The sequence below is a fragment of the Corticium candelabrum genome, chromosome 10 (genome assembly GCF_963422355.1).
Source record: "Corticium candelabrum chromosome 10, ooCorCand1.1, whole genome shotgun sequence".
In the NCBI taxonomy this organism is placed as follows: Eukaryota; Metazoa; Porifera; class Homoscleromorpha; order Homosclerophorida; family Plakinidae; genus Corticium; species Corticium candelabrum.
The window spans coordinates 2,982,365-3,004,855 of NC_085094.1; the positions used below are offsets into that span (position 1 = coordinate 2,982,365).

At 42.5% G+C, this 22,491-nt stretch overlaps 3 protein-coding genes and 2 long non-coding RNA genes across 5 annotated transcripts; 4 read left to right on the plus strand and 1 right to left on the minus strand.

Annotated features, from left to right (window-relative positions):
- Window positions 1–9: 9 nt before the first annotated feature.
- On the minus strand, window positions 10–3,757 carry LOC134185811 (uncharacterized). Its single transcript, XR_009970834.1, has 4 exons — window positions 3,633–3,757; window positions 2,831–3,177; window positions 2,622–2,773; window positions 10–148 (listed from the first exon to the last, which is right to left on the minus strand). It is a non-coding gene; the product is annotated as an uncharacterized LOC134185811 (long non-coding RNA).
- A 5,121-nt stretch (window positions 3,758–8,878) lies between these two features.
- Window positions 8,879–10,146, plus strand: LOC134185944 (collagen triple helix repeat-containing protein 1-like). The gene is made up of 3 exons (XM_062653834.1): window positions 8,879–9,077; window positions 9,141–9,491; window positions 9,557–10,146. The coding sequence occupies exons 1-3, from the start codon at window positions 9,003–9,005 to the stop codon at window positions 9,917–9,919; spliced, it is 789 nt and encodes a 262-aa protein (XP_062509818.1). The 5' UTR covers window positions 8,879–9,002; the 3' UTR covers window positions 9,920–10,146.
- Window positions 10,147–12,723: 2,577 nt separating this feature from the next.
- On the plus strand, window positions 12,724–15,254 carry LOC134185731 (uncharacterized). Its single transcript, XM_062653597.1, has one exon. The coding sequence runs from the start codon at window positions 12,865–12,867 to the stop codon at window positions 15,022–15,024; it is 2,160 nt and encodes a 719-aa protein (XP_062509581.1). The 5' UTR covers window positions 12,724–12,864; the 3' UTR covers window positions 15,025–15,254.
- Window positions 15,255–18,039: 2,785 nt separating this feature from the next.
- LOC134185444 (uncharacterized) lies at window positions 18,040–18,579 on the plus strand. The gene is made up of 3 exons (XR_009970780.1): window positions 18,040–18,321; window positions 18,394–18,435; window positions 18,500–18,579. It is a non-coding gene; the product is annotated as an uncharacterized LOC134185444 (long non-coding RNA).
- A 964-nt stretch (window positions 18,580–19,543) lies between these two features.
- Window positions 19,544–22,142, plus strand: LOC134186071 (dynein light chain Tctex-type 5-like). Its single transcript, XM_062653980.1, has 3 exons — window positions 19,544–19,639; window positions 19,725–19,939; window positions 21,449–22,142. The coding sequence occupies exons 1-3, from the start codon at window positions 19,558–19,560 to the stop codon at window positions 21,719–21,721; spliced, it is 570 nt and encodes a 189-aa protein (XP_062509964.1). The 5' UTR covers window positions 19,544–19,557; the 3' UTR covers window positions 21,722–22,142.
- The last annotated feature ends 349 nt before the right edge of the window (window positions 22,143–22,491 follow it).

A 22,491-nucleotide genomic window follows, 5' to 3' on the forward strand; every position in this document is an offset into this window, starting at 1 on the left:
GAACAGAGGAACACAAATCAAGAAAATCTCAATGCGAGGAAGACAACAATCAATTATTTGAAAACCCATAAAGGGCTAGGTGCTTTTCTTCCAAGGTGGAGGATCAGCTCTTCAGAGTGAAGACAATCCGTGTAATTGATTGTCTGTCCTATATACACATAAAGACGCTTTATTGTCACATTACGCACGCGTGCACACACACACACACACACACACACACACACACACACACACACATCACTATCACCTTCCACACACATAGATGAACACACTCAGCAAATGCAACTATCGATCACCATACACAAGTACATACAATGAACTAGATAAATCAATAAGCATACATACTGGATTTCACCTTAATAGTCATACTTACTATACAAAAGGAAAATGACTAGAGGAACTATACATGCAGGGTTATGTGTTATCAGTATAACCAGAATGAACTTCATCAGACTTGCTCAGGTAGCTGTCTCCAGCTAGAAGTCTATGACACATACAACTGATGTTGTATGGCCAATGTTTTTGGAACATCGACAAAATTGTTCTTTATTAGTGTCTTAAAGTGGACAATTTTGGCCTCAAATCGCATACACCACAGATTCCTTGGAGGGCCAAATCTGTAACAGACGTTATTTGCACAGAATATTTGTTTAGGATACAGTATATGAGAACACTTACTGCAGAATCTGAGATGAAAACTGGATCATGCAGTGCATTTTGGGCGTCATATTTTGTTCCAGATATTCTTTCCTAAATTCACTGCGGTGATCTTGAACTAAAATTGCAAGGAGAGCTGCATCCTCTTCAGATACTGCCAATGCCATTGATATCGCTAAGCATGATAGTAGTAGCGGGAAACAGTGATATTTAGTCATCTTTAGGAACAAATTCACTAATCACTATTGGTGAGTTCACTGCCAAACACCATGACTGTGCACCTACAAATTGAGCAATTGAATGTCAGCTTGTTTTGTTATAAACAGCAGTAAATACAATTCAACCGAGTTGGCCAAGTTTGTTGTCTCTGCACAACATCTCTCTTTCAGTGGTTGTGGGCCTGTTCTTGCTGCCACTGCCAAAATCCACGTCTTTCATCTTTGTGTTCAACGTGTAAAGTGAAAAATATTTCTGGCTGTCAATGCAGTAAAGTAGCAGCAGTCTAAATATACACGCTTGTTATTTTAGCTGCTAACTATTTGTAAATAGAAAAGCATGCATAGAAGATTCTGATAAATATGTACCTTATTTCTAGAGTAACACAACGTTCCAGCAATACATGCATCACGTCATGACGAAATTTTTAGGTTGTATGGAAATGTTCAACTTCATGAAGCACACTACGAGCATTGATTACATAGGTTGTCGATATATGGTCATATAGATCACCCTCTTCAAGCCGATGACATAAGCTATTGTGGAAATCCTCTGTTCGAATTGCAAAGTCTGATTCCCTAAACTGTCAAAATGAGGAATGCGCAATTGACTGGGTAAAGCATGCGGATAGACATCAAGATTGACACAACAGACAGACAGATAGACAGACAGACAGGCAGACAGACAGGCAGGCAGACAGAGTGTCCAATTGCATGCAACCTAAGTTTTGAGACCCGTGTGGATCTAATTGATATGCAACGGACTTTCCTATCTATAGCCTGTAATAGTTCATATGTATAAAATATAAACAATTACAGGCAGACAGACAGACAGACAGACAGACAGAATCAAGTTTATTGTCAACAATCTTCATGCACTACTACAACAGTTACTGCTAAAACAAAATGTTGTACCTATAGTCCAAGACAGACAGACAGAAAGCTGGCCAGAGTCTAAATGTTCAATTTTCAATTTAGTAAAATCAGTTTTGGCTTGTAGGCTCCATAGAAAAAGCTATTTAATTCTTCTTGTTATGTAATTGTGTAATGTAGTTGTAGTCGTGACACTTATCGTTCATTAGCTGTTACTTTAGTTTCACCTGTACTAGATTTGATGTATAAAAATATATGAATATTTGACAGACGGACAGACAGACATACATACATACAGACAGACAGACAGACAGACAGTCAGACAGACAGTCAGAGACAGCTAGTCTGTAATAGTGATAATGTTTGAAATATATGTACTGGACAGACAGATAGACAGACAGACAATAGACAGACAGACAGACAGACAGACAGATTTTGGGTCATTTTTCTTGGACTCATAGATAGTGATTTAGTGTTGACTGTAATAGCGTTGATGTTTACCAATAGATGTTTTTGACAGACACACAGACGGACAGACAGACAGACAGACAGACCAAAAATGAAGATACAATTTCCACAAACAATATGCCTTAACAAGCCTTTAATATGCATAAAGATAATAAAGATAAAGATATAAAAGTTAATGGACCGGTTTTGCATCATTATCTCTATGAAATGTATAGCATACAGACAAGATAAGCAGGCATGAACACAGAAAGACATGGGCAATGGCAAAAACTTCAGATATGAAAAGACATGCACAGGCATGCAGACAAAGAACCATTAACATGCAGACAGACAAAGTCATAAGCAAACATTCTAGTACAGTAAAATGCCTCCTATAGAAATTAATATAATGCAAGTTAATACCTATACCATGTTTTGTATCTGCTCTTGAGTCGCCAAGTATTTTCTACATTTTCTTAGTGCAAAGCCAACTCCCTCCTTGCAAGAGTATCAGCTACCAAAGCCACCAGACGTCCTTTGTAGTTCACTTTTGCACCATGGATGTCAAAGTCATGACCAGCCTACAAAACGGAACAAACATCAATATCCCACTAGGATATAGCAACTTAGGCACTCACAGCAAGTCTATTCATATCTCTAATAAAAGACTCAAGCAAATTTTTCAAACCATACTGCCTGATGTCTTATGTCCGAGCAACGCCAATCAGCTGAACATTCCGTCACGTGCCAAACCACTTTGGCTGCCCTTGGCCGCGGACAACTCCGCTCTGACACACAACGTTGTGCCAGTGAATACCGCGGTCCCTAGCTGTGCAGGTACGTGCATAGTACACAACACGCTACCTTTACGGTAGATGAACCGGTTAGAGGAGAAATGCTACGAATTTAGATGTATTTAGATAGGCTCCACAATAGCTGATCGCCAAGTTGGCAACTGTGGTGACGATACAGACTCGTTTGTTGTCTAGAAAAATTCGAGACACAATTATAACGTCGAAACCGTCAACCTACTACAATTAATTAAGTAGTAGACTTCGAGCTTTTACGGGCACACTGCAAATGTAGTACACGCGTACGGTACCGGTACCGCATCAAGGGTGGGCGTGGTACTCTATAGCAGGTCACATTTCTTCATTTGCATGACGTTGCACAACTCACCACGTAAACAGACATGCACGCCCATCGTTTTCTACAACGCCTTCTGAACTCTATTTGAAGTCAACTCAACTAAACTCTATTTGAACTGAACTCTATTTGCTCAACTCAACTCAATTAATTAACTCAACTAGCTAACGTAGGACAGTGTGCGGCTACAACTGAAAGAACATAGTCATAGCTAGTCAGATACAGCTAGTTACTAAATAGACTACTATGTCAATGCTAGGTCTAGATATAGCTACTAGAATCAATAGTGCTTACACAATGATTGTAGATCGAGTTCTACCGTGTCACTCGGTGATCTTTGGACTGTCCTTGTCGGCGCGTACGTTCACATCTGCAATCAAGCTGCGTGACAAGGAGGCACCGGCACCTTGGGTTGTGGCAGATGGAAACACGATTGGTAGTCCACGGCCAAGAGCGGTTTGGCACGTGACGGAAAGTAAAGTAAAAACAAACACCTGCTTGTGTGTTGGAAAGGTGATCTCCTGAGACACGCGTTCGAATCAAAGCCATATATATATGGCTCTGGTTCGAATGGAAGCCCCACTGAAACGACCGCTGAAACCCCCGCTGTGTCTACTCTCTGTTCGCGTTGACTTGCGCTTTGAAAGTTTGTAATAACTTCTGCGCAATAGGGCGGACAGTGACGATCTTGGTATCGTTCGAAATCGCAAGTTCCCGGATTTTTAATAGTTAGTAGGGTAACGAAGACGTTTGTATTACACTAGCGGTTTGATAAGGCTTTTGCATATCAGGAGTCGTTACGGTTCTTGACTCACTAAGAAGGTATGGTCTTACAACAAAAATGCTGCAAGAAGTAGCCAATTAACAATGTCAATAAACGGTCCGCTGCCTTGACATCAACACACTGTTGCTCTTGTTTCACGAGTAGTTGCTTGGTATTTCTGACTCCTCTTCTCGTTCTGTTTCGTCTTGATAGTCTGTGACTTTCTCTACTGTTACCCTAACATCTTTGTATTGTAATATGCCCTCTAAAATTCCTCTTTTAATGGAATATCACTTAACATCTGAGTGTGGTAAACAAATACAGCTGTATCATTAGTCACTTCGAGCTCAAAGTACAGAGAGTAGTGCCTTCGGCCATTTTATTTTCTATTCATGTTAGAAATTGAATAAGCGAACTGCGCGTTCAAGTTTCTAGTTTTGAGCACATAGATGCTTAAAAATCTAACTTTAAAAATTTAGAGATTGCAAGAATCAAATATCAAAAGATGAAAAACCATTTTAACAAAAAAAGTAAAAAGTAAAATTAAAAACTAAAAGTTAAAATCTAATACAGAAATATTAAATAAGAATGTAAGGAAAAATAAAAATTAAAAATAAAAAATAAAATTTAAAAAAAAATAAATAAAATTAATTAAATTAAAAGCTAAAATGTAAAATTAAATTTTTAGTTTTTATAATTTTTTATTATATTTTTATTTTTATTTTACTTGCATTCCTGTTTAAAAATTTTGTGTTATTAAATTTTAACTTTCAATTTTTATTTTTATTTTTTATTTTTTATTCTTCTTTCTAGTTTTTGTAAAATAGTTTTTAATCTTTGATGTTTGATTCTTGTGATCTTTAGATTAATTTTTAAAGTTTGTATTTTAGGCACCTATGTGCGCGCATTTCGCTTATTCAATTTCTAGCATGAATAGAAAATTGAGATGACCGAAGACACTAGACACAGCGGGGGTCTCAGCGTGGTCTCAGCGGGGGTCTCGGCGGGGCATCCATTCGAACGCGAACACACAAGTAGGTTACACTATACTTTCCGTCACGTGCCAAACCACTTCGGCTGCTCTTGGCCGCAGACAACTCCGCTCTGACACACAACGTTGTGCTAGTGAATACTGCGGTTCCTAGCTGTGTAGGTACGTGCATTGTACACAGCACGCTACCTTTACCGTAGATGAACTGGGCCCGGTTCGAGGGGAAATGGTACAAATATGTATTATGTATTTAGATAGGCTCGGCACTAGCGGATCGCCGAGTTGGCAACTGTGGTGACGAAGTATACAGACTCGTTTGTTGTCTAGTAAAAATCGAGACACAATTAAAACATCGAAACCCTCAACCTACTATACAATTAATTCAGTAGCAGACTGCGCGCTATCACGGTCACACTCTGGATGTAGTACACGGTACCGGTACCCTATACAAGAGTGGGCGTTGTACTCTACAGCAGGTCACATTTCTCATTTGCATGACGTCGCACAACTCACCAAGTAAACAGACATGCACGTCCATCGTTTTCTACAACGCCTTCTGAACTCTATTTGAAGTCAACTCAACTAAACTCTGTTTGCTCAACTCAACTCAATTAGTTAACTCAACTAGCTAACGTAGAACAGTGTGCGGCTACAACTTAAAGAACATGGTCATAGCTAATCAGATACAGCTAGCTAGAGCTAGTTACTAAGCAGACTACCAAGTCAATGCTAGGTATAGCTACGAGAGTCAATAGTGCTAGACAATGATTGTAGATCGAGTTCTACCGTGTCACTCGGTGATCTCTGGACTGTCATTGTCGGCGCGTACGTTCACATATGCAGTCAAGCTGCGTGACGAGGAGGCACCGGCACCTTGGGGGTTGTGGCAGATGGAAATACGATTGGTAGTTCCGTCTCCAACGAGCTGTCGTCGTGAGCTAGCTACTGTACGTCGCTCCCAAGTTCATTTCGCATTTCTTTTTTTGAGCTCTCTCGTGTCGTCGAAACCGCGAAGAGACAGCGGACGTTTGTCGTCTGACCACGTAGCGTTGCAAAGTGGGCAACGCCCGCATTGAGAAGTGCAACGTTCGCAGCCGAGCCATTGTCGGCAGCAAATAGACACTGCTATCGGACTTCTGCCGAGCAGGTGGCAAATCTTGCAACGCATCATTCTTGCTGCTATTGTCGCTGTTTTCGATTTAGTGCGTCGTTTCGATGGCAACCGATGGCGAGTTACTTGCTTCATCTTGTCTTCTATGTTCTTGAGTCGCTCGTGTACTCGTTCGAAGCTGAACTCCAGGCGGCCGAGATGAGTTAGCGCGTCTTCTACTTCGCCGTCGATCTTGAAAAGGATATTCATATCCTGAGATGAGGTATGAGTGCTCGAGCTCAAAGACTGCAGCTGGCCGTAACCAAACGCTGTCGAAAAGGCGGTGGCCGATGAATCTCGTTTTCTTTTATTGGTGCCGTCTCCCGTATAGTATCATAATTATGGCAGAGACTACTCCGTGTGTACAGTCTAATCAGTACACTATTACAGTACCGTACTGTCTTGGCATCCTAATTAGCTATACTTAAAAAAATTCTAAAAATAGAAGTAGCGGTGAAGTAGCATTTAAAACGCTTCTCATTGCATTAGAAACTAACTGCAAATGGAGAACGACTTGTTCCCTTTGTGATTGCAGCATTTTCAAAATGCACAACAGCTTGCAGACGACTATACTATACACATTCAAGGCCAAATCCAGAGGGGGTTAAGGGGGGTTAAACCCCCTCTTTTCCAATAGGCGTTGTTCAATAATTTCATATAATTTTATTAGAAAAGAGAAAATTAGTAATGTTATACATAACTGCTAACGGTGAACTCCCTCTTTCAAAAATTCAGGCCTGGATCCGGCACTGACATTGTGTACGAGGTCGACTGCATGGTATACGAGGATGCAATCATTCAGATGATCAAGACGATCCGTGCGTGTATACTGCGGCATTTGCGACCTCGCAAGGATTTTTCGGGCGATCGTCAAAGATTACAGTGTTTTACGCGGTCTTTCTTGCTAATTCGAACAAGTCAATTGGCATGTAGGAAAGGAACGCAAATAGAGCAAAATCTATAAGATTGCTAGACAATATATACTCGGTATGTCGCTATACTGTGCATGTAACACAACGGTAAAGTAGCGACGGTCAACAGTAGCCTCTTTCGTCTCAGGCGTTCGCCTCGCTCCTCCGTGCAGCGCTCGCGCATCACATGACTACTACAGTGAAACCTGTACCAGCGACCACCTTCTCTCAGCGACCACCTGTCTTTAGCGACCGCATCTGCCTGGCACGGAACGTTGTCCCATACAATAGCTACTGTACTAAGCGACCGCCTGCCCAACGCGACCAACGACCGCTAATCCAAAGACCCTACAGCAATTAACACCTCTTCTAAGCGACCACAATGTACCTTTTTCGTCTTGATTACACATTCCAACCTCTCAGAGGTGTTGCCGACACACGTGCGGTACACTTGTATCCCAAATCAATTCTTGCTTGCATGATGTCGCTAAAAGTTCTGAGTCTAGGTGACCGGGTAAAGGTTATTCAGCTGTCTGAGAAAGGAATCTCAGCGAGGCAGATAGCAGGCAGGTGGCAGGCAGATGTCGTAGATGCTGGACAACATGGCATTGACACAAGTGACACTGAAGATGATGATGATTATGATCCACCTCAAATTCGAGTTCAAACTTACAAACAAGCCGTAGAGCTCGTGCATGACCTATTCCAGTTTTTACTCATCAAAATTGATCAGAAAATGCTGGATTTGGTTGCAAAGCTGGAAAGTGTGGTGCAGAAGATGAGTTTGGAAGCCAGGCAGCAGCAAACTCTATCCAGTTTCTTTTCCCTGTCACAGTAGCTAGCTTTGATTAGAACAGTCTGTAACCACATAGACGAAAAACAGTATTTACATTGCACAAAACAAGAAACGAGACGTTTAGCACTTTGTAAGTTCCCTGTCGCGGTGGTCTGGAATGCAGGACTATAGGTGTGTGGAAGCGCAAGGTTTCCTCTACTAAGCGACCACCTGTCCTAAGCGACCGATACCTCTGGGTCCCACAGGCGGTCGCATAGTACAGGTTTCACTGTACTAGTAGGCTATTCTGCCTAGAAGATCAGATCATGCAATTAGAAGCGTCACGCTGAAGAAATGACAAGAACGTTGCGGACCCTTGATCCTACTAGCTCTTATTTGTCCTTTATAAATACACCAGACTATAGTGACTATACTGCTAACATTGACAATACATTACGTAATTCGAAGACGATTTGGCAAAACCTATCGTCCCGTATAACAACTCGAATCCCGTATATAGCAATCTACTACAAGAAATGGGCAGCTGTTGAAGAGTGTAGTCAAAAGGAGAAGAGGCTGGATGCGCGAGACTATTTGAAGAGACCAATGAAGAGATTGAAGAACATAACCAGGATACCGAAGATAAGCTGCTGTGCTACTAGCTCTGTACCTTAGATATGCGACTGTTATCAAGTATCTGGAACTGGGCAGTAGTTTTGAACAGAAAATATGGAGCGTCAACGTGACCGGTTCGTGTGCACTCTAGTTCTACGACACAATTATGGCGTGCCATCTAAAATTCAATGCCTTCAGCTAGATTGTTTGGCAGACCCCTAGATTACTGTTAGCTCTTACCACAATTGTTTTCGTCTAGTGTTGGGTATCCTCTGACGTTTTGTTGCTCCTTTCCAAGCGGAACAAACAATGGTCAGCATTGTGTAAGTTAGTAGGAAAGGGCAAACGATGACGTCTATCCGAATGATATCATACAGGAAGTAGCAAAGTTCCAATGGTATAATGAGCCTTGATCTGTGAATCAGCCTCATTTTACAACTGTGACACGAGTGGAGCAACATGGTCAGAGTCTGTATTTTGGCCTGTTTCATTCTCATCGCTCTCAAAGTAGTGATTGCCCTAACAGATCAAAATGTATGCGACGTTCTATTTCTATTGCAATCTGTTTCGCTATATCCATACATTTTTGTGCTCTAGACTGACAGTTGCAGAGGAGTTCCCGGTATTCCTGGTTTGCACGGCGCTCCTGGACGAGATGGCAGAGACGGAGCTAGAGGAGACAGAGGAGAAACGGGAAAAGGAGAGAAAGGGGAGAAGGGAGACGTCGGAAGAATCGGTGAGAAGGGCGAAGCGGGGGCGCAAGGTTTGGTCGGTACCAAAGGAAACAGTGGGAAAGTGGGACCACGAGGGATAGTGGGACCAAAGGGAATAAAGGGAGACACTGCATCTAAAGGTTCTAAAGGAGAACCAGGAAAAGAAGCATTTCAAGTCAACTGGAAACAATGCGTGTGGAACAGAGCCGATGATAGAGACATTGGAGTTATTAAGGTTGAAATAAGTTAACAACACGGTTCTCTATCAAATGTTTGAATATTGTAAATGGTTGTACTTAGGAATGCAGGTTTGCAAAGAGATCAGGAAATTCTGCATTACGTGTGGCGTTCGCTGGAAACTTACGAGTGAACTGTGACACTTTCTCTTCTTGTTGTTCTCGCTGGTATTTTTCATTCAATGGACGCGAATGTTCTGGTCCCGTGACCATAGAGGGTCTCGTATTTTCTAACAGAAAGGGAGACAATGTTCTTCGTCACAGACAGATTGAGGGTTATTGTGAGAACATACCAGCAGGACAAATCAAAGTTGCATTTCACGTCGGAAAATGCGTCAGATGGAACACGAAGCAAACACACGACGCTCACACAGGATGGTCTTCTACATCTCGCATTATGATTGAAGAGACTCCACCTGCACAGTAAAGTCACAATATCAACGTTGTTTCTAAGAGCTAAATGCTTTCACAGTCTAGTTGCAAAAGCGTTAGCCGCGTGCACGTAGTCCAGTGATGATGTAGTAGACTGAGTTGCTGAACGTAATGTTACTTTAAGTAGTCACGTGTCAAAGCATATTTGCATTTGTGCTTGTATGTTTGAGTGTTGTGCTATAACAACTGTAATGTTCAACAAGTGTTTTGCATCGAGCCTCAACTTTGCCGTCATTTGCAGCGCTATACCTTGCAATATGTCATCATACGTAAGGAAATTGCGTAACAAAAGTGTTCAAAACACAAAGAACCTAGGAAACTGTGGCGTAGGAAGATGTTCACGAGCGGGGGAGGGGTGTATACCGTGGATGTTATCATGTAAGCAAAACTACCTCGCTTGCCAGACCGTAACCAGATTTGCAAAAGTCAGTAGCACAAAAAATTCAATTCCTATATATAGTGAGCGAGGAGCTGCAACCGCCATCTCCCCGGTTCCTACGCCGGTGAAAAAGGTAACCTATATAAATCATCTGTGCAATGCGACTACGCCTAAATCAGCAAAATACGAAGAGCCGGATATGTGTAATACAATTAAACTTTAAGATATCACCTTCTTTGTGATGGTAAGTCTGCGTCTCTTTGCTTTCTGTCTGTGTGCTATATAGTCTTCGAGTGCTGTAGTCTTTCTACGAGTCACTCAGTCTGCACTCGTGCTGCCGTTTACTTCTTAGATGCAAAAAACAAAATCTAAACTCAAAATCTGAACCTTAATTTCCAGTTCCATTTCTTCTTACAGTCACAATCAAGCTAATCAGTATACGAATACCATACAAGCTCTTGTAGGTAGTACAACGTCCAGAAAATAGTCTGACTCCAAGGTTCACACGCAGATAGGAAACTTACCTCGATCTGTAAATTAGGCTAGTTCTGAGCTAGCAGCTAGCAGAGCTTTGAATGACGCCATCATCACCTGTGAACCTTATCCAGGTTACGTACAATCTCTGTAGACTCATCGGAAAAATTAAAAATTTTGGTCTCATACCGTCCTCGCATTCTCGTATCTCGAAATGCACAAATCTACTGATCCGAATCACCGTCACTGTTTTACAACGCACGGGAGGAGGGGACGCATAGTCTGTAAAAGGTTTTACCTATAGCTCACGTAGCCATGCAGCTGCATACGCTACCGCTCAGTCATAATTCCAATATATAATTCACAATTATAAGAACAAGACCCGCTCGTCTTCCTCAGCTTCCTGAAGAGCAACGTGCAAAGCTGCCGATCTGTTGTTATCACTGCAAGTAAAACAGACATGTACAGTGAACTGTGGTACCGCCGAAAGCAAAACCGGCGGATGTCCGATATTTGATGAGCGTGCCCGATATACAGCGGAAGTTCTATTTTGTCACCGTGAACAGCAATTCGCCAAGTGATCAAGCTGAATCTAGCACGTCGTGTTACCGTGTAAATACTCTCTTTATTCATGCCTTAGATACAAGAAATCATGGTCTGGTTTCCGTACGCCAGTGTCCGATATTGGGGAGTGTCCAATAATTGCTGTATGTCTCCACTGCAGGGGCGTCGCGTGGACCGAAAAAGTGGTGGGGCTGACTCTCTGCTGAGACTTCGGCTCCGGGCTTTGATATTGAAAAATGAAAACGTCCCCGAAAAGTGGTGGGGCTTCAGGCCCCTCTAGCCCCTATTACGCGACGCCCCTGTCTACTGCTAATTAAGCTGCTGAGCTACTTCCTCTGTGCCCTATGCAACCGTTTTCAGAGACAGTATAGAAGTCTGGAACTGGGAAGTAGTTTTGAAAAGAAAACATGGAGCTGAATTCAACGTGACTGTTTCGTGTGCACTCTATAGTTCTACGACACAATTATGGCGTGCCGTCTAGAATTCAATGCCTTCAGCTAGATTATTTGGGAAACACCCCTAGATTACTGTTAGCTCTCACCACAATTGTCTTCACTAGTGTCGGGTATCCTCTGACGTCGACTTGTTGCTTTCTTTCCAAAGGGACAAACAATGGTCAGAGTTGTTGTAAGTTAGTAGGAAAGGGCAAACGATGACGTCTATCTGAATGATATCATAGAGGAAGTAGCAAGGTTCCAATAGTCTAATGAACCTTGATATGCGAATCAACCTCATTTTACAACTGTGACACAAGTTGAGCAACATGGTCAGAGTCTGCATTTTGGCTTGTTTCATTCTCATCGCTTCTAAAGTAATGATTGCCCTAACATATCAATATCAATACACACACACACACACACACACACACACACACACACACACACACACACACCACACACACACACACACACACACACACACACACACACACACACACACACACACCACACACACACACCACACACACACACACACACACACACACACACACACACACACACACACACACACACACACACACACACACACATACACACACACACACACACACACACACACACACACACACACACACACACACACACACACACACACACACACACGATACTTTCGTGATAATTCCTCACAAGTGAATGCACCCGAGCGAAGCCGAGCAATGTAGCTAGACAGTAGTAGACACATATATTTGTCTTCTAGGCATGAGATTGAGATTACAAATTGTTGATTTCGAATTACAGCTACTGCATAATTTTTGGCTACGTTCTTTGCAGCTAGTCTCGTGCAGCCCTCTTTTTGCCTAGAAGGGAGTTGCTGGTTGAGCGAGATTACTTGGCAGCATATACATTTGCATTTTGCGTTTGACACCACGTGCTTAATTAATTAATTAAATTAATTTTAAAACAAAATATTTATTAAATACTAAATAAAGAATATTATTGTTCATTACATCTCACAATAGTCTCGCGTAGCCAGACCCTACCACCGCGTCAAGTCCATTATTCACGTGATTATCCGGGTTAGTCATGACTCTTCTGCACGCCTATCTTCCGTGTGTTGTTTCCTCTCTTTTTCTCGTTGCCACCTCTAGACTCGTCTACTATTCCGACCTAAACGGAAAGCCTTACAATGTAAAATACGACAGCCGAGCCATTCTCATCAACGACAGACGAGCTCTGCTCCTCTCCGGCTCCATTCACTATCCCCGCTCGACTCCCGCCATGTGGCAACCTCTCATGACGAAAGCCAAACAAGAGGGGCTCAACTGCATACAGACCTACGCATTCTGGAATTTTCACGAGCTTGAGAGAGGCAAATTCGACTTCTCCGGCCGTCGCAACGTTCGTCTGTTTCTCGAAACGGCGGCCAGACTCGGACTGTTTGTCAATTTTCGAATCGGTCCGTTTGTATGTGCTGAATGGGATTACGGCGGGTTGCCCGTATGGTTGAATTGGGAAGAGGGCGTGGTCTTTCGGTCATACAATGATGTCTGGATGGCGGCAATGAAGGCGTTTGTTGATGTTATAGTCGAGGAGATCGAGCCGTTTCTGGCGAAAAATGGAGGTCCGGTGATATTGGCTCAGATCGAGAATGAGTATCCGGCGAAATCGCGACTCGATTGGAAGTACGTCGAGTGGTGTGGACGGCTTGCGCACTCGTACGACCTTGAGATACCGTGGCTGATGTGTAGTGGAGCGAGTGCTAACAACACAATCAATACATGCAATGGTAACAACTGCTGGGATTATGCCATCGGGCATAACTCGACGTATCCCAGTCAGCCACTGATGTGGACGGAAAACGAGGGATGGTTTGAGGTGTGGCCGGGCGATTTCAAACACGATCGCTCGTCAGAGGATGTCGCTTTTTCAGTGGCGGAGTGGATTGCCGTGGGAGGCACGTATCATAACTACTACATGTGGCATGGAGGGAATAACTACGGACTGTGGGCGTCGAATGGCGTGACGACGATGTATGCTGATGATGTCATGTTACACTCGGATGGCACTCTTCATGAACCGAAGTATAGTCATCTAGGCAAGCTGCATGGGATCGTGTCCGAGTTTGCTGACTTGATACTCACTAATCCTGTTAGACTCGAACGGCTCCCGGTTTGGAATTCGGATACAAACATGTTCGTCACCGGGACGGATCAGTGGGTGTCGACATTTGGTACTCCGGGAATGAAGAGTGTGACCTTCCTTATTAATAACGCAGAGAGAAAAGAAACGGTGTCGTTTCGTGGCCGCTCGGTTTCGATGCACAGAGAGAGTGTCATCATTTTGGATCAGAATGACACAAGCATGTATGATAGCTCGATCATCAATGTGTCAGTTAAAACGGCCAAGATACGGTCTCATTATGTGTTACCCTTTTACGATTGGAAAATTTGGAAAGAACCAATTGGTAACGAATCACGGCCTAAAAACATGAGTCGAGTGTATTCTCTAACTGCACTTGAGCAACTGTCTCTGACTCGAGACAGAACAGCATATCTGTTGTATAGAACTAACACTACACGATTGATAACCAAGAGAAGCCAGCTCGTGATCGAAACCGAGAATTCTGTTGGATTTATTGTCTTTCTGGATGGGAATGTGATCGGGAGGTGGACCAACGCGGAGCACACACCGTCTAGAAACGTGACGGCTGTTATCCCCTTGCGTGTGACACGACATGCGGAGGGTGGTCTATTAGAGATACTAGCGATCTCATTTGGATTGGCATGCGACGGAATACACAAGCAGAGATTTGAACGTAAAGGTGTTATTGGGTTGGTTTTGTTGGACGATGAGGATATAACGTATGGTGCATGGGAACACCAGATTGGGTTAGTCGGAGAGTACCTGTCTGTATACACAGCGACTGGCATGAAAGCAGTCCAGTGGAGTGATAATGTCCGTGCAGGATTAGAGACACCACTGATGTGGTTTCGAGCAACATTTGCTACTCCTATGTGTCGGGCGTCTGATACTATTTTGTTGAATGCTACAGGACTGGATCGTGGCTATGCATACGTCAATGGACATAACATCGGACGGTATTGGCCGAGGACTGGTGTGCAGATACTCTATCACATCCCGCCCGACTGGCTTGGTGAAGAAAAAAATGAATTAGTAATATTTGAAGAGATTGGTGCTATTGATATCAATACAGTGTCTTTAATATGTAAGGAAACGTCTTAGGAAGATGGGGCAGTGTGAAGTCCCATTGATATTCATGAAAGTACAGGTCATGAATAAAATTATCTGCAATTTTTGAGCAGACGGATGCATGCAGTGTCAACCGTAGCCTCGAATTTCCAGACCAGAGAGCGCGCAAAGCGCGCGAACTCTAGTCTGGACCAAGTCCATACTAAAATGATTTCGGAAGTATTTATCAATAGCGATGGTAAATGGTGTCTAACAGCGTAGGATCGTTTTACCTAGATCAACATATCATTTGTAAATGTCATGAGATACGTCACGTGACCGACCGGCGTTTCGAAGGGGCGACCTCGTAGTACGTACCGCAGGAAAACAAATGTAAGCGTTAGTCTTGCGTAGCCAGACCCTTTTGCCGCGTCATACCTCTGGGTCTGGCGAGATTGCTTTGAAGTCGTCGTGTTGCCGCTTGTACAAGACAGGATAAATAAGCATAGCACTACTCAGCACTTAGTGGTTATTTATCTCCTAGTCATCTACAGTGGCTAGAATTTCCTTCTCTTCGTCTTCTTGCCATGTGAGCGACGCAGTCATGTCTCTGCGAATACGTAACTTCTCTAAGTATATACACAGCAGTCGGGGCGTCGACAACAGAGACAAACAAGAATCGAATGTTGTACGGGGACTATTTGGTCGCGGGCAATTATCTCGGGCTTATTTGGTTCCCGAAAACGTTTAGCTGGGGCTTATTTGGGGCGTGTTTCTTTATTCTCTTCTGCTCTTCTGGAAGAGACTAGAAGAGCAGTAGAGTATTTTGACTGTTTCTTTATTCCGCTTCAAAGGTGGCAGAAGATGTCTAGAAGAGGCCTCGTGACTTCTCGGGATGGCCATGATGAGCCATGCCTATAGCAGGCAGCCACGCAACTTGTGAGAGCAAACGAACTCGCCTAGAACAAGAACAGTCAAGAACAGTCCAGCAGCATCTACAGCAGAAACAGAAGCGAAAACTTTGCTGTGTAGGCGGATACTAATTAGTGATGCGTTCCCATCAGTTGCTCGCTTATCTCAATTAACAGATCATCGTTATGTCTTTATGCTCTATGAAACGCTGAGGTCGGCAGAACCAATACATCAAAGGAACCTTTCCAGACCCTCTCCTCGCCAACGGAAGTAAAAGGGGGGCTGGCTGCGCGAGACTGGTTCAGTACCAGCGTCCTGCGATCGTCCTGGACGCTGAAAAGGATGCTCACATGAGCGTCAGCGGCGAAGACGCTGTCGCTGTACCATTCACAGTATTGCGTCTGACGAGTGTCCATTGCACAAAGATCACACTGCGCGCGACAGTGGTCTGGCGCTGCAAAGTAACCACGTGTGTACAATGTACTTGCGACAGACATGGACGACGACGTTTGCTTTTGTTGCTGCCGTGCCGTAGTCTCACGCATTTTCTTTCATCTTTAGGTCCTTACAGTCCTTTGACTGAACTTGCCAAACGCAAGGAAAACCACACACACACACACACACACACACACACACACACACACACATACACACACACACACACACACACACACACACACACACACACACACACACACACACACACACACACTCAATGAAAACTTTCATCTACAAATCAATGATCGATGCCATGTGAACAAATAGAACAAGTCCAAAAACATTTTGAGAAAATAATGGGAATGTGGGGATGGGTATGTACTTATGTCATTTATGCCCATTTCCTACATCACATTCACAACTGCTGCAAGCAATATAGGTAAACAGATTGTGATGTAGAAGATGGGCATAAATGACATAAGTATATACCCATCCCTACATACTCATCATTTTCTCAAAATGTTTTTGGACTTGTTTCATATATTTTTAGCTATGTTAAAAGTATATTACGCGAGCACGTGTGTATATATATCTAGACCCCGAAGATGGAAATGACAGTTTTAGTAAACCGAGTGCATAACATTTTGAACATGTGAGAATACTTTCATGCCCAAAACCCCAGGAGAGACCACATGGAGGTTGCACTCTCTGTCCTGCCCCCTCCCACCCTAGGACACGAATTCCAGGCTGTAATTAGACGCTGCACATTCCAGTTTAGCTACGGTATCTCTTTCAAGTGACCTTATTGTGATGTAGGAGATGGGCTTAGATGACATAAGTACATACCCATCCCTACATACCCATCATTTTCTCAAAATGTTTTTAGACTTGTGTAGTTTGAAATGGAAATGACAGTCCTAAATAGTAAACGTGTGCAGCTCGGCCGAGATTTCAATCTTTGATTGCATCTCTAGACAACTCCCATGTTACGCTCAGCATACACGGAAGTACGTAGCAGCTGACGGATGTACGTAATAACACTGATTGCATCTAAACAACTCCCATTACCTAGGGTTCCACGGAAGAGATACACGCTTACATGCACAGAGAGTCAGACAGGACGCCGCGCCGTTGAACATAGTCGTACATGTTCAACTACACGCAACTGTAAGCAGCATGTAGCAGCAGGTGGAAGTGGCAGCTAGGCTTCCAAACGGTAGTCACATGTACACACGTGACCGGAACAACATGGCGTTGTGGGAAGCAGTACGTGGAACTGCACGGCAGCAGTTGACTGATACAAGGTGACTTTGCACATTTCTAGCTGGTGGGTCAGTGCAATTCTTCGGACAAGATCGAATCGTTTGGTGTGACTCTCGTCGTTGTAGCTGGTTCGAGTGAGGCGCTAGCCTGGCTGACAAAAGTGAAATGTGAAATGTGAAATGCGAAAGAATAAATCGGGTTTTTTTATTTGCCGATAGCTGGCTTCTGAGGCGCTTAGTGTCAGCGGTGATAGTCTGGCTACCATTAGGAACGTTTGAAGTTGAGCGCTACGTGGGTCCGAGATCTCTGTAAGGAGTTCTGAGAGATCCGGTTCGGATACTTTTGTATGGGGCGCCATTTTAGATTCTTCGCCATTGTAGATATCCAGGATATGTGCAGTGCTCTGACTGACTTTCGATTGGTTGAAAATGAGCACGTGATGTCATTGGATGTTGGGTCACTTCCGGCTAGGACGTTCGATTAGAACTCTTCTCTATTCCAGCGTCGTATCTCTAGCTTCAATAAATTTTTCAAACGACTATACATGTGTGATTACTCACTTCAATGATACTAAACGATGCCTAGTTAATCAATCAAATTCCTGACTGTAAACACACTACAAATTGACAGCGTCAAAGACCCTCGTCTCATTCCTTGTAGCAAAGTCCACATTGGCAGATCGATATGAAGATAGTGACTCCAATTGTCGTCATCGCTGCTGTGATGGTCATCACCCAGGTAATGCAATACACTATACGCTATAGTTTAATGCGGTAGTATACACTACAGTGCGTGAATGTACTCGTGCAGGCTACTCATCTTCACTTCGAGGTCGAAACTACGAATAGCACCGTAAGTGAACCGCCAACAGTGAGAACAAAAGGAGCTGGTTATAGTCTCTGTTTCATCTTTTCAGTTTGTAAAGGCAAACGCTGGATTTTCTTCGCAGTGTAAGTGAGACAGCCAGCTGTTTTGCATGCATTTCAAATGTGCTCGCTCTAGCTTAGCTGTTGCATGTCTCTACACGTTTGTATACGCATGCGTTTCAGGCGAACTGGGAAATGTCAACTTTGCTGGCAATGGCCACAACGACTGGTGCAAAAGCGCTCAAAATACATGCTGGCCACAGACGAAGATAGTTACATTTGGTCCTAAGTTTGATGAAGTACCAAAAATGATTGTTAGCGTCAGTACACTGGATGCAGGAGAAAAGACCGGCGCCATTCGAGTAAGGGTCGGTGTCGCATCCGTGACGAAGACCGAGGCCCACATCAAAGTGAACACGTGGGCGGACTCTCTGCTTTACTCTGTTCGAGTGCAATACGTTGCCTGCAACTGAAGTCTTTCGCGCTAAGACATCGAGCAAGAAACGTAGTAACTATACGTATAAACTTGCATTGTTGACAATAGTTTGAATTTAGAGCGGTGCTCTACTGTGTGTTCCGTGTATGAGAATGAGATGCATTGCAAAAGCAAGTGCGGTTTCGAGCCAGTGCTCCAGTTTGTCACACTATTCGCTTAGTAGCTCGCGCATGCACCCTGCATACTTCAAGACGGTTTTACTCAGCCTATAAGTTATAGCCATCCTCCAAGGCTTGCTTCATATTTTACAGACAGATAAAACTTCAACTCTCACGTAGTACTTAGTATTAACCTAGCAGTTTATTCTAAAGCACGTACTTCAGCCATTAACCAATGTCCCCTCTAGATACACTGCATGTATTGACTATCCCTATAGCTAGACCCCACGTTACTCAAAAGTAGAACAAACTTTCTCAAAAGTGACAATTCATCATTTCAGGGTCTCGATTGTCTGTCCGACTGAAGCTCCTCCTATTTTCAGTCATTGACAGCAAGCTGCTCGTTGATTGGCCACTCGCTAATTGCTTCGACACACCGCGCCAACCCGATTGGTCCCTAGCCAATGACAGAAATGCTCCTTGTTGCCGATTCAAGAAACTACTGCTGCCCAAGATGTCTAGCGTACACAACACGAGCGACGGCCGTGCGACGAAGACAAGGAGAGTAAGCATACAGGCCGACCCTAACGCCGCAGGCTAGTTCCAACATTCATAGAGTCACTCAAGCCAGCGCAAGGCGTCACAAACAATTTTTTTGTTTCTTAATTAATTTTCTCACAGGCTACACGGCAAGGCACGGCCGAAGAAGGTCGAGTCTGTCTAACAGATTCTCTTTCAGCCGACAACGATCTTCGCTTCGATCCGGATTCAACGAAGATGGGTCGGAAATGATGAGCAGCTTTCATAGAAAGATCGCACTGGAGCCGACATACAAAATGGCGCCGGACAAACCTTTCAGAAGCAGCACCGTCACGTCAATCATTCGATCCACTCTGGTACGCATGATCTCACATTTTGTTGTACGTGTGTATGTCATATCAAGTGGAAAATGATTTTAAAGTCTATAATTTTACGAGTGTATGTTGTACTTACCTTAATTAACTTAATTAATTAATGTTTAAATCGTTATTGTTATTAACATTGTACTATGTGAATTACTATAAAATAGATAAATTTAAATTAGGTATAACAAACATCACATTTAATAAAATATATAAAATATATAAAATATATTAAATATATAAAATATATAACAATTAATTTTTGATGTAACAATGTTTTATACTACTTTTATTGATATCAATAGCTTTAACTACACTAATACTGGCAACACACTGCTACAACAACCGCAATTAAAAGAAACTATGTCAAGTAGAAAGAGCAACTATGTCTGCTAAAAGAAAGACTTAGTGTGTGAGCTCGAGACGAGCCTCACTCTGAACAATGTCTATCATCTCTAATTTGAGGGGAAAAGTAGTTTTGATCTTTGTCCCTCGAGCACACAGAATTGCCGATCGTAATAGAGCAAAACGTAGTCTGCCATATTTTAACAATTAATTTTTTAAATTTTAAATTTTTGATGTAACAATTATATTAATTTTTTAATTTATTATTATTATTATTTATGTTGTCGTCATCCTCTTGGTAGGGTAAGTGGGGTCTTTGCCCACCAACTCAGCAGGTAAGTTCTAGAGAGGTACATGTTTCCGTGTAATCCATATGGCGCTAGTAACTGACTTATCAATTATTGATTGCGTGCGCTACTATCAATGACTACCAGGAAAGCACTGATCCTCATTGCCAACGATCCCCACACTAGATCACACAAACTCCCCATTGACGGAAACAAGTCTACCCTCACAGACATAGCCAAATAGACAGTGAGAAAGAACCAACAGACTCGTTACATTATATTGCAGTCACCATCTGGGATTGAACCCAGGCCCTCATGGTCAGAGAACCAGAACTCTAACCAATAACTATAGCGATTTAATTTTTATTTATTTTATTATTTTATTAAATTATAAAGTTATATAAATTAAAAGCATTTGAAACACATCACATTAACAATACATTAAAACTATCTACACAAATAATATTTATATATTTTATAGTAATTTATTAATAAAATAAAAATCAATATCTATTTAAAAATAAAAGATGAAAATTAGATTTAATAAAATATATAAACAATTTATATTTCATATCTTTTACATATCTTTTAGTTTAATTTTAAATATTAAATTTATACTTTTATCAATAAATTGCTCTAGAAATAGCTAATATTTAAATTAGGCCTAAACGAGAAATCACATTTTATAAAATATATAAAAATTAATATTTCTATTTTGTATTTAATTTTCTAATTTTTATTTACACTTACCATGAAATTGTATAAAAATTGAATTTGGCCTAAACCACAGCACATCTAAAAATGTATAAAAATTAACATAAATTTTAAAATATACAAAATTTTATCTTCCACCGAATGCCACATGTGGTAGGAATCTCAACTCAACGGTGAGACCTATTCTGCTGATCGATGTCGTCAGATCTGCGAAACCCTGGCGACTATAATCCGAGACCGAGTCAAAGAGGAGGGTTATCACAGATATAAGATTGTGGCTCACGTGACTATGGGTCCAATGAGTGGGCAGACGATAAGGGTAGCAAGTCGCTGCCTGTGGAATCACCAGCTTGACAGCTATGCGTCGAGTGTGTTCCAGAACAGAAGTCTGTATGCTGTGGGTACCGTGTTCGGTATCTATTATGACTAATTGATACGAAATGATCGAACGAGAGAGTCTGTTATGTACAGAGGTAATGCAGCTGTAATAGAGTAGCAAAGTGTTCAAACTGCTTGACAATGGCAAAGGTAATGTCACGTGACTTGTTGCTAATTGATGTGCTTTACACACTCTCATTAACCTGTTAGTGTTACCAGTTTTAGAAGCTGGTAACACCAACAGGTTAAAAATTTGAGTCAAAATGCTGTACTTAGCAGTGACTGCATATGACAACTACAAACCTGGATCCACACCTGAAATTAGTCTCGAACTCCAAGGTTTCCATTTACTGCCTCCTGCCTTCCAATGAGTCATAGCTGGGACTGTCAGCACAAGAGCTACTCCTTCTCCTCTCTGACTAGTCCATCATCACCAACAAGGATTGGTCTTCATGTGTGTGTGTGTGTGTGTGTGTGTGTGTGTGTGTGTGTGTGTGTGTGTGTGTGTGTGTGTGTACGTGTGTGTGTGTGTGTGTGTGTGTGTATGTGTGTGTGTGTATGCACGCACGGGCACGCTACACTGTCATGTTGTTACCAAACTACTTAGTCTCTTGAAGGTCTCTCATATCCACCCCATACCTTTCCAACACTGCTACTACCTGACCAATTCTCCTATCTTCAGCATACACTCCTTCCATATCTACCAACGATCAAACATTCTAATATGCCAAGTAGACCAGAGTGTGAACTTCATTTTCATTCATCCTAAGTGCAAAGATGGTGTCTCATCCTCAGGGGGTTGAAATCCCCCTGGAGAACGAG

Coding starts and splice junctions, on each gene's coding strand:
- LOC134185731 (XM_062653597.1), top strand. CDS start 12,865: ATGACTCTTCTGCACGCCTATCTTCCGTGTGTTGTTTCCTCTCTTTTT.
- LOC134186071 (XM_062653980.1), top strand. CDS start 19,558: ATGTCTAGCGTACACAACACGAGCGACGGCCGTGCGACGAAGACAAGG. Junction 19,640..19,724: donor GGCCGACCCTAACGCCGCAG/GCTAGTTCCAAC, acceptor ATTTTCTCACAG/GCTACACGGCAAGGCACGGC. Junction 19,940..21,448: donor CAATCATTCGATCCACTCTG/GTACGCATGATC, acceptor CACATGTGGTAG/GAATCTCAACTCAACGGTGA.
- LOC134185944 (XM_062653834.1), top strand. CDS start 9,003: ATGGTCAGAGTCTGTATTTTGGCCTGTTTCATTCTCATCGCTCTCAAA. Junction 9,078..9,140: donor TTGCCCTAACAGATCAAAAT/GTATGCGACGTT, acceptor TTTGTGCTCTAG/ACTGACAGTTGCAGAGGAGT. Junction 9,492..9,556: donor GAGACATTGGAGTTATTAAG/GTTGAAATAAGT, acceptor GGTTGTACTTAG/GAATGCAGGTTTGCAAAGAG.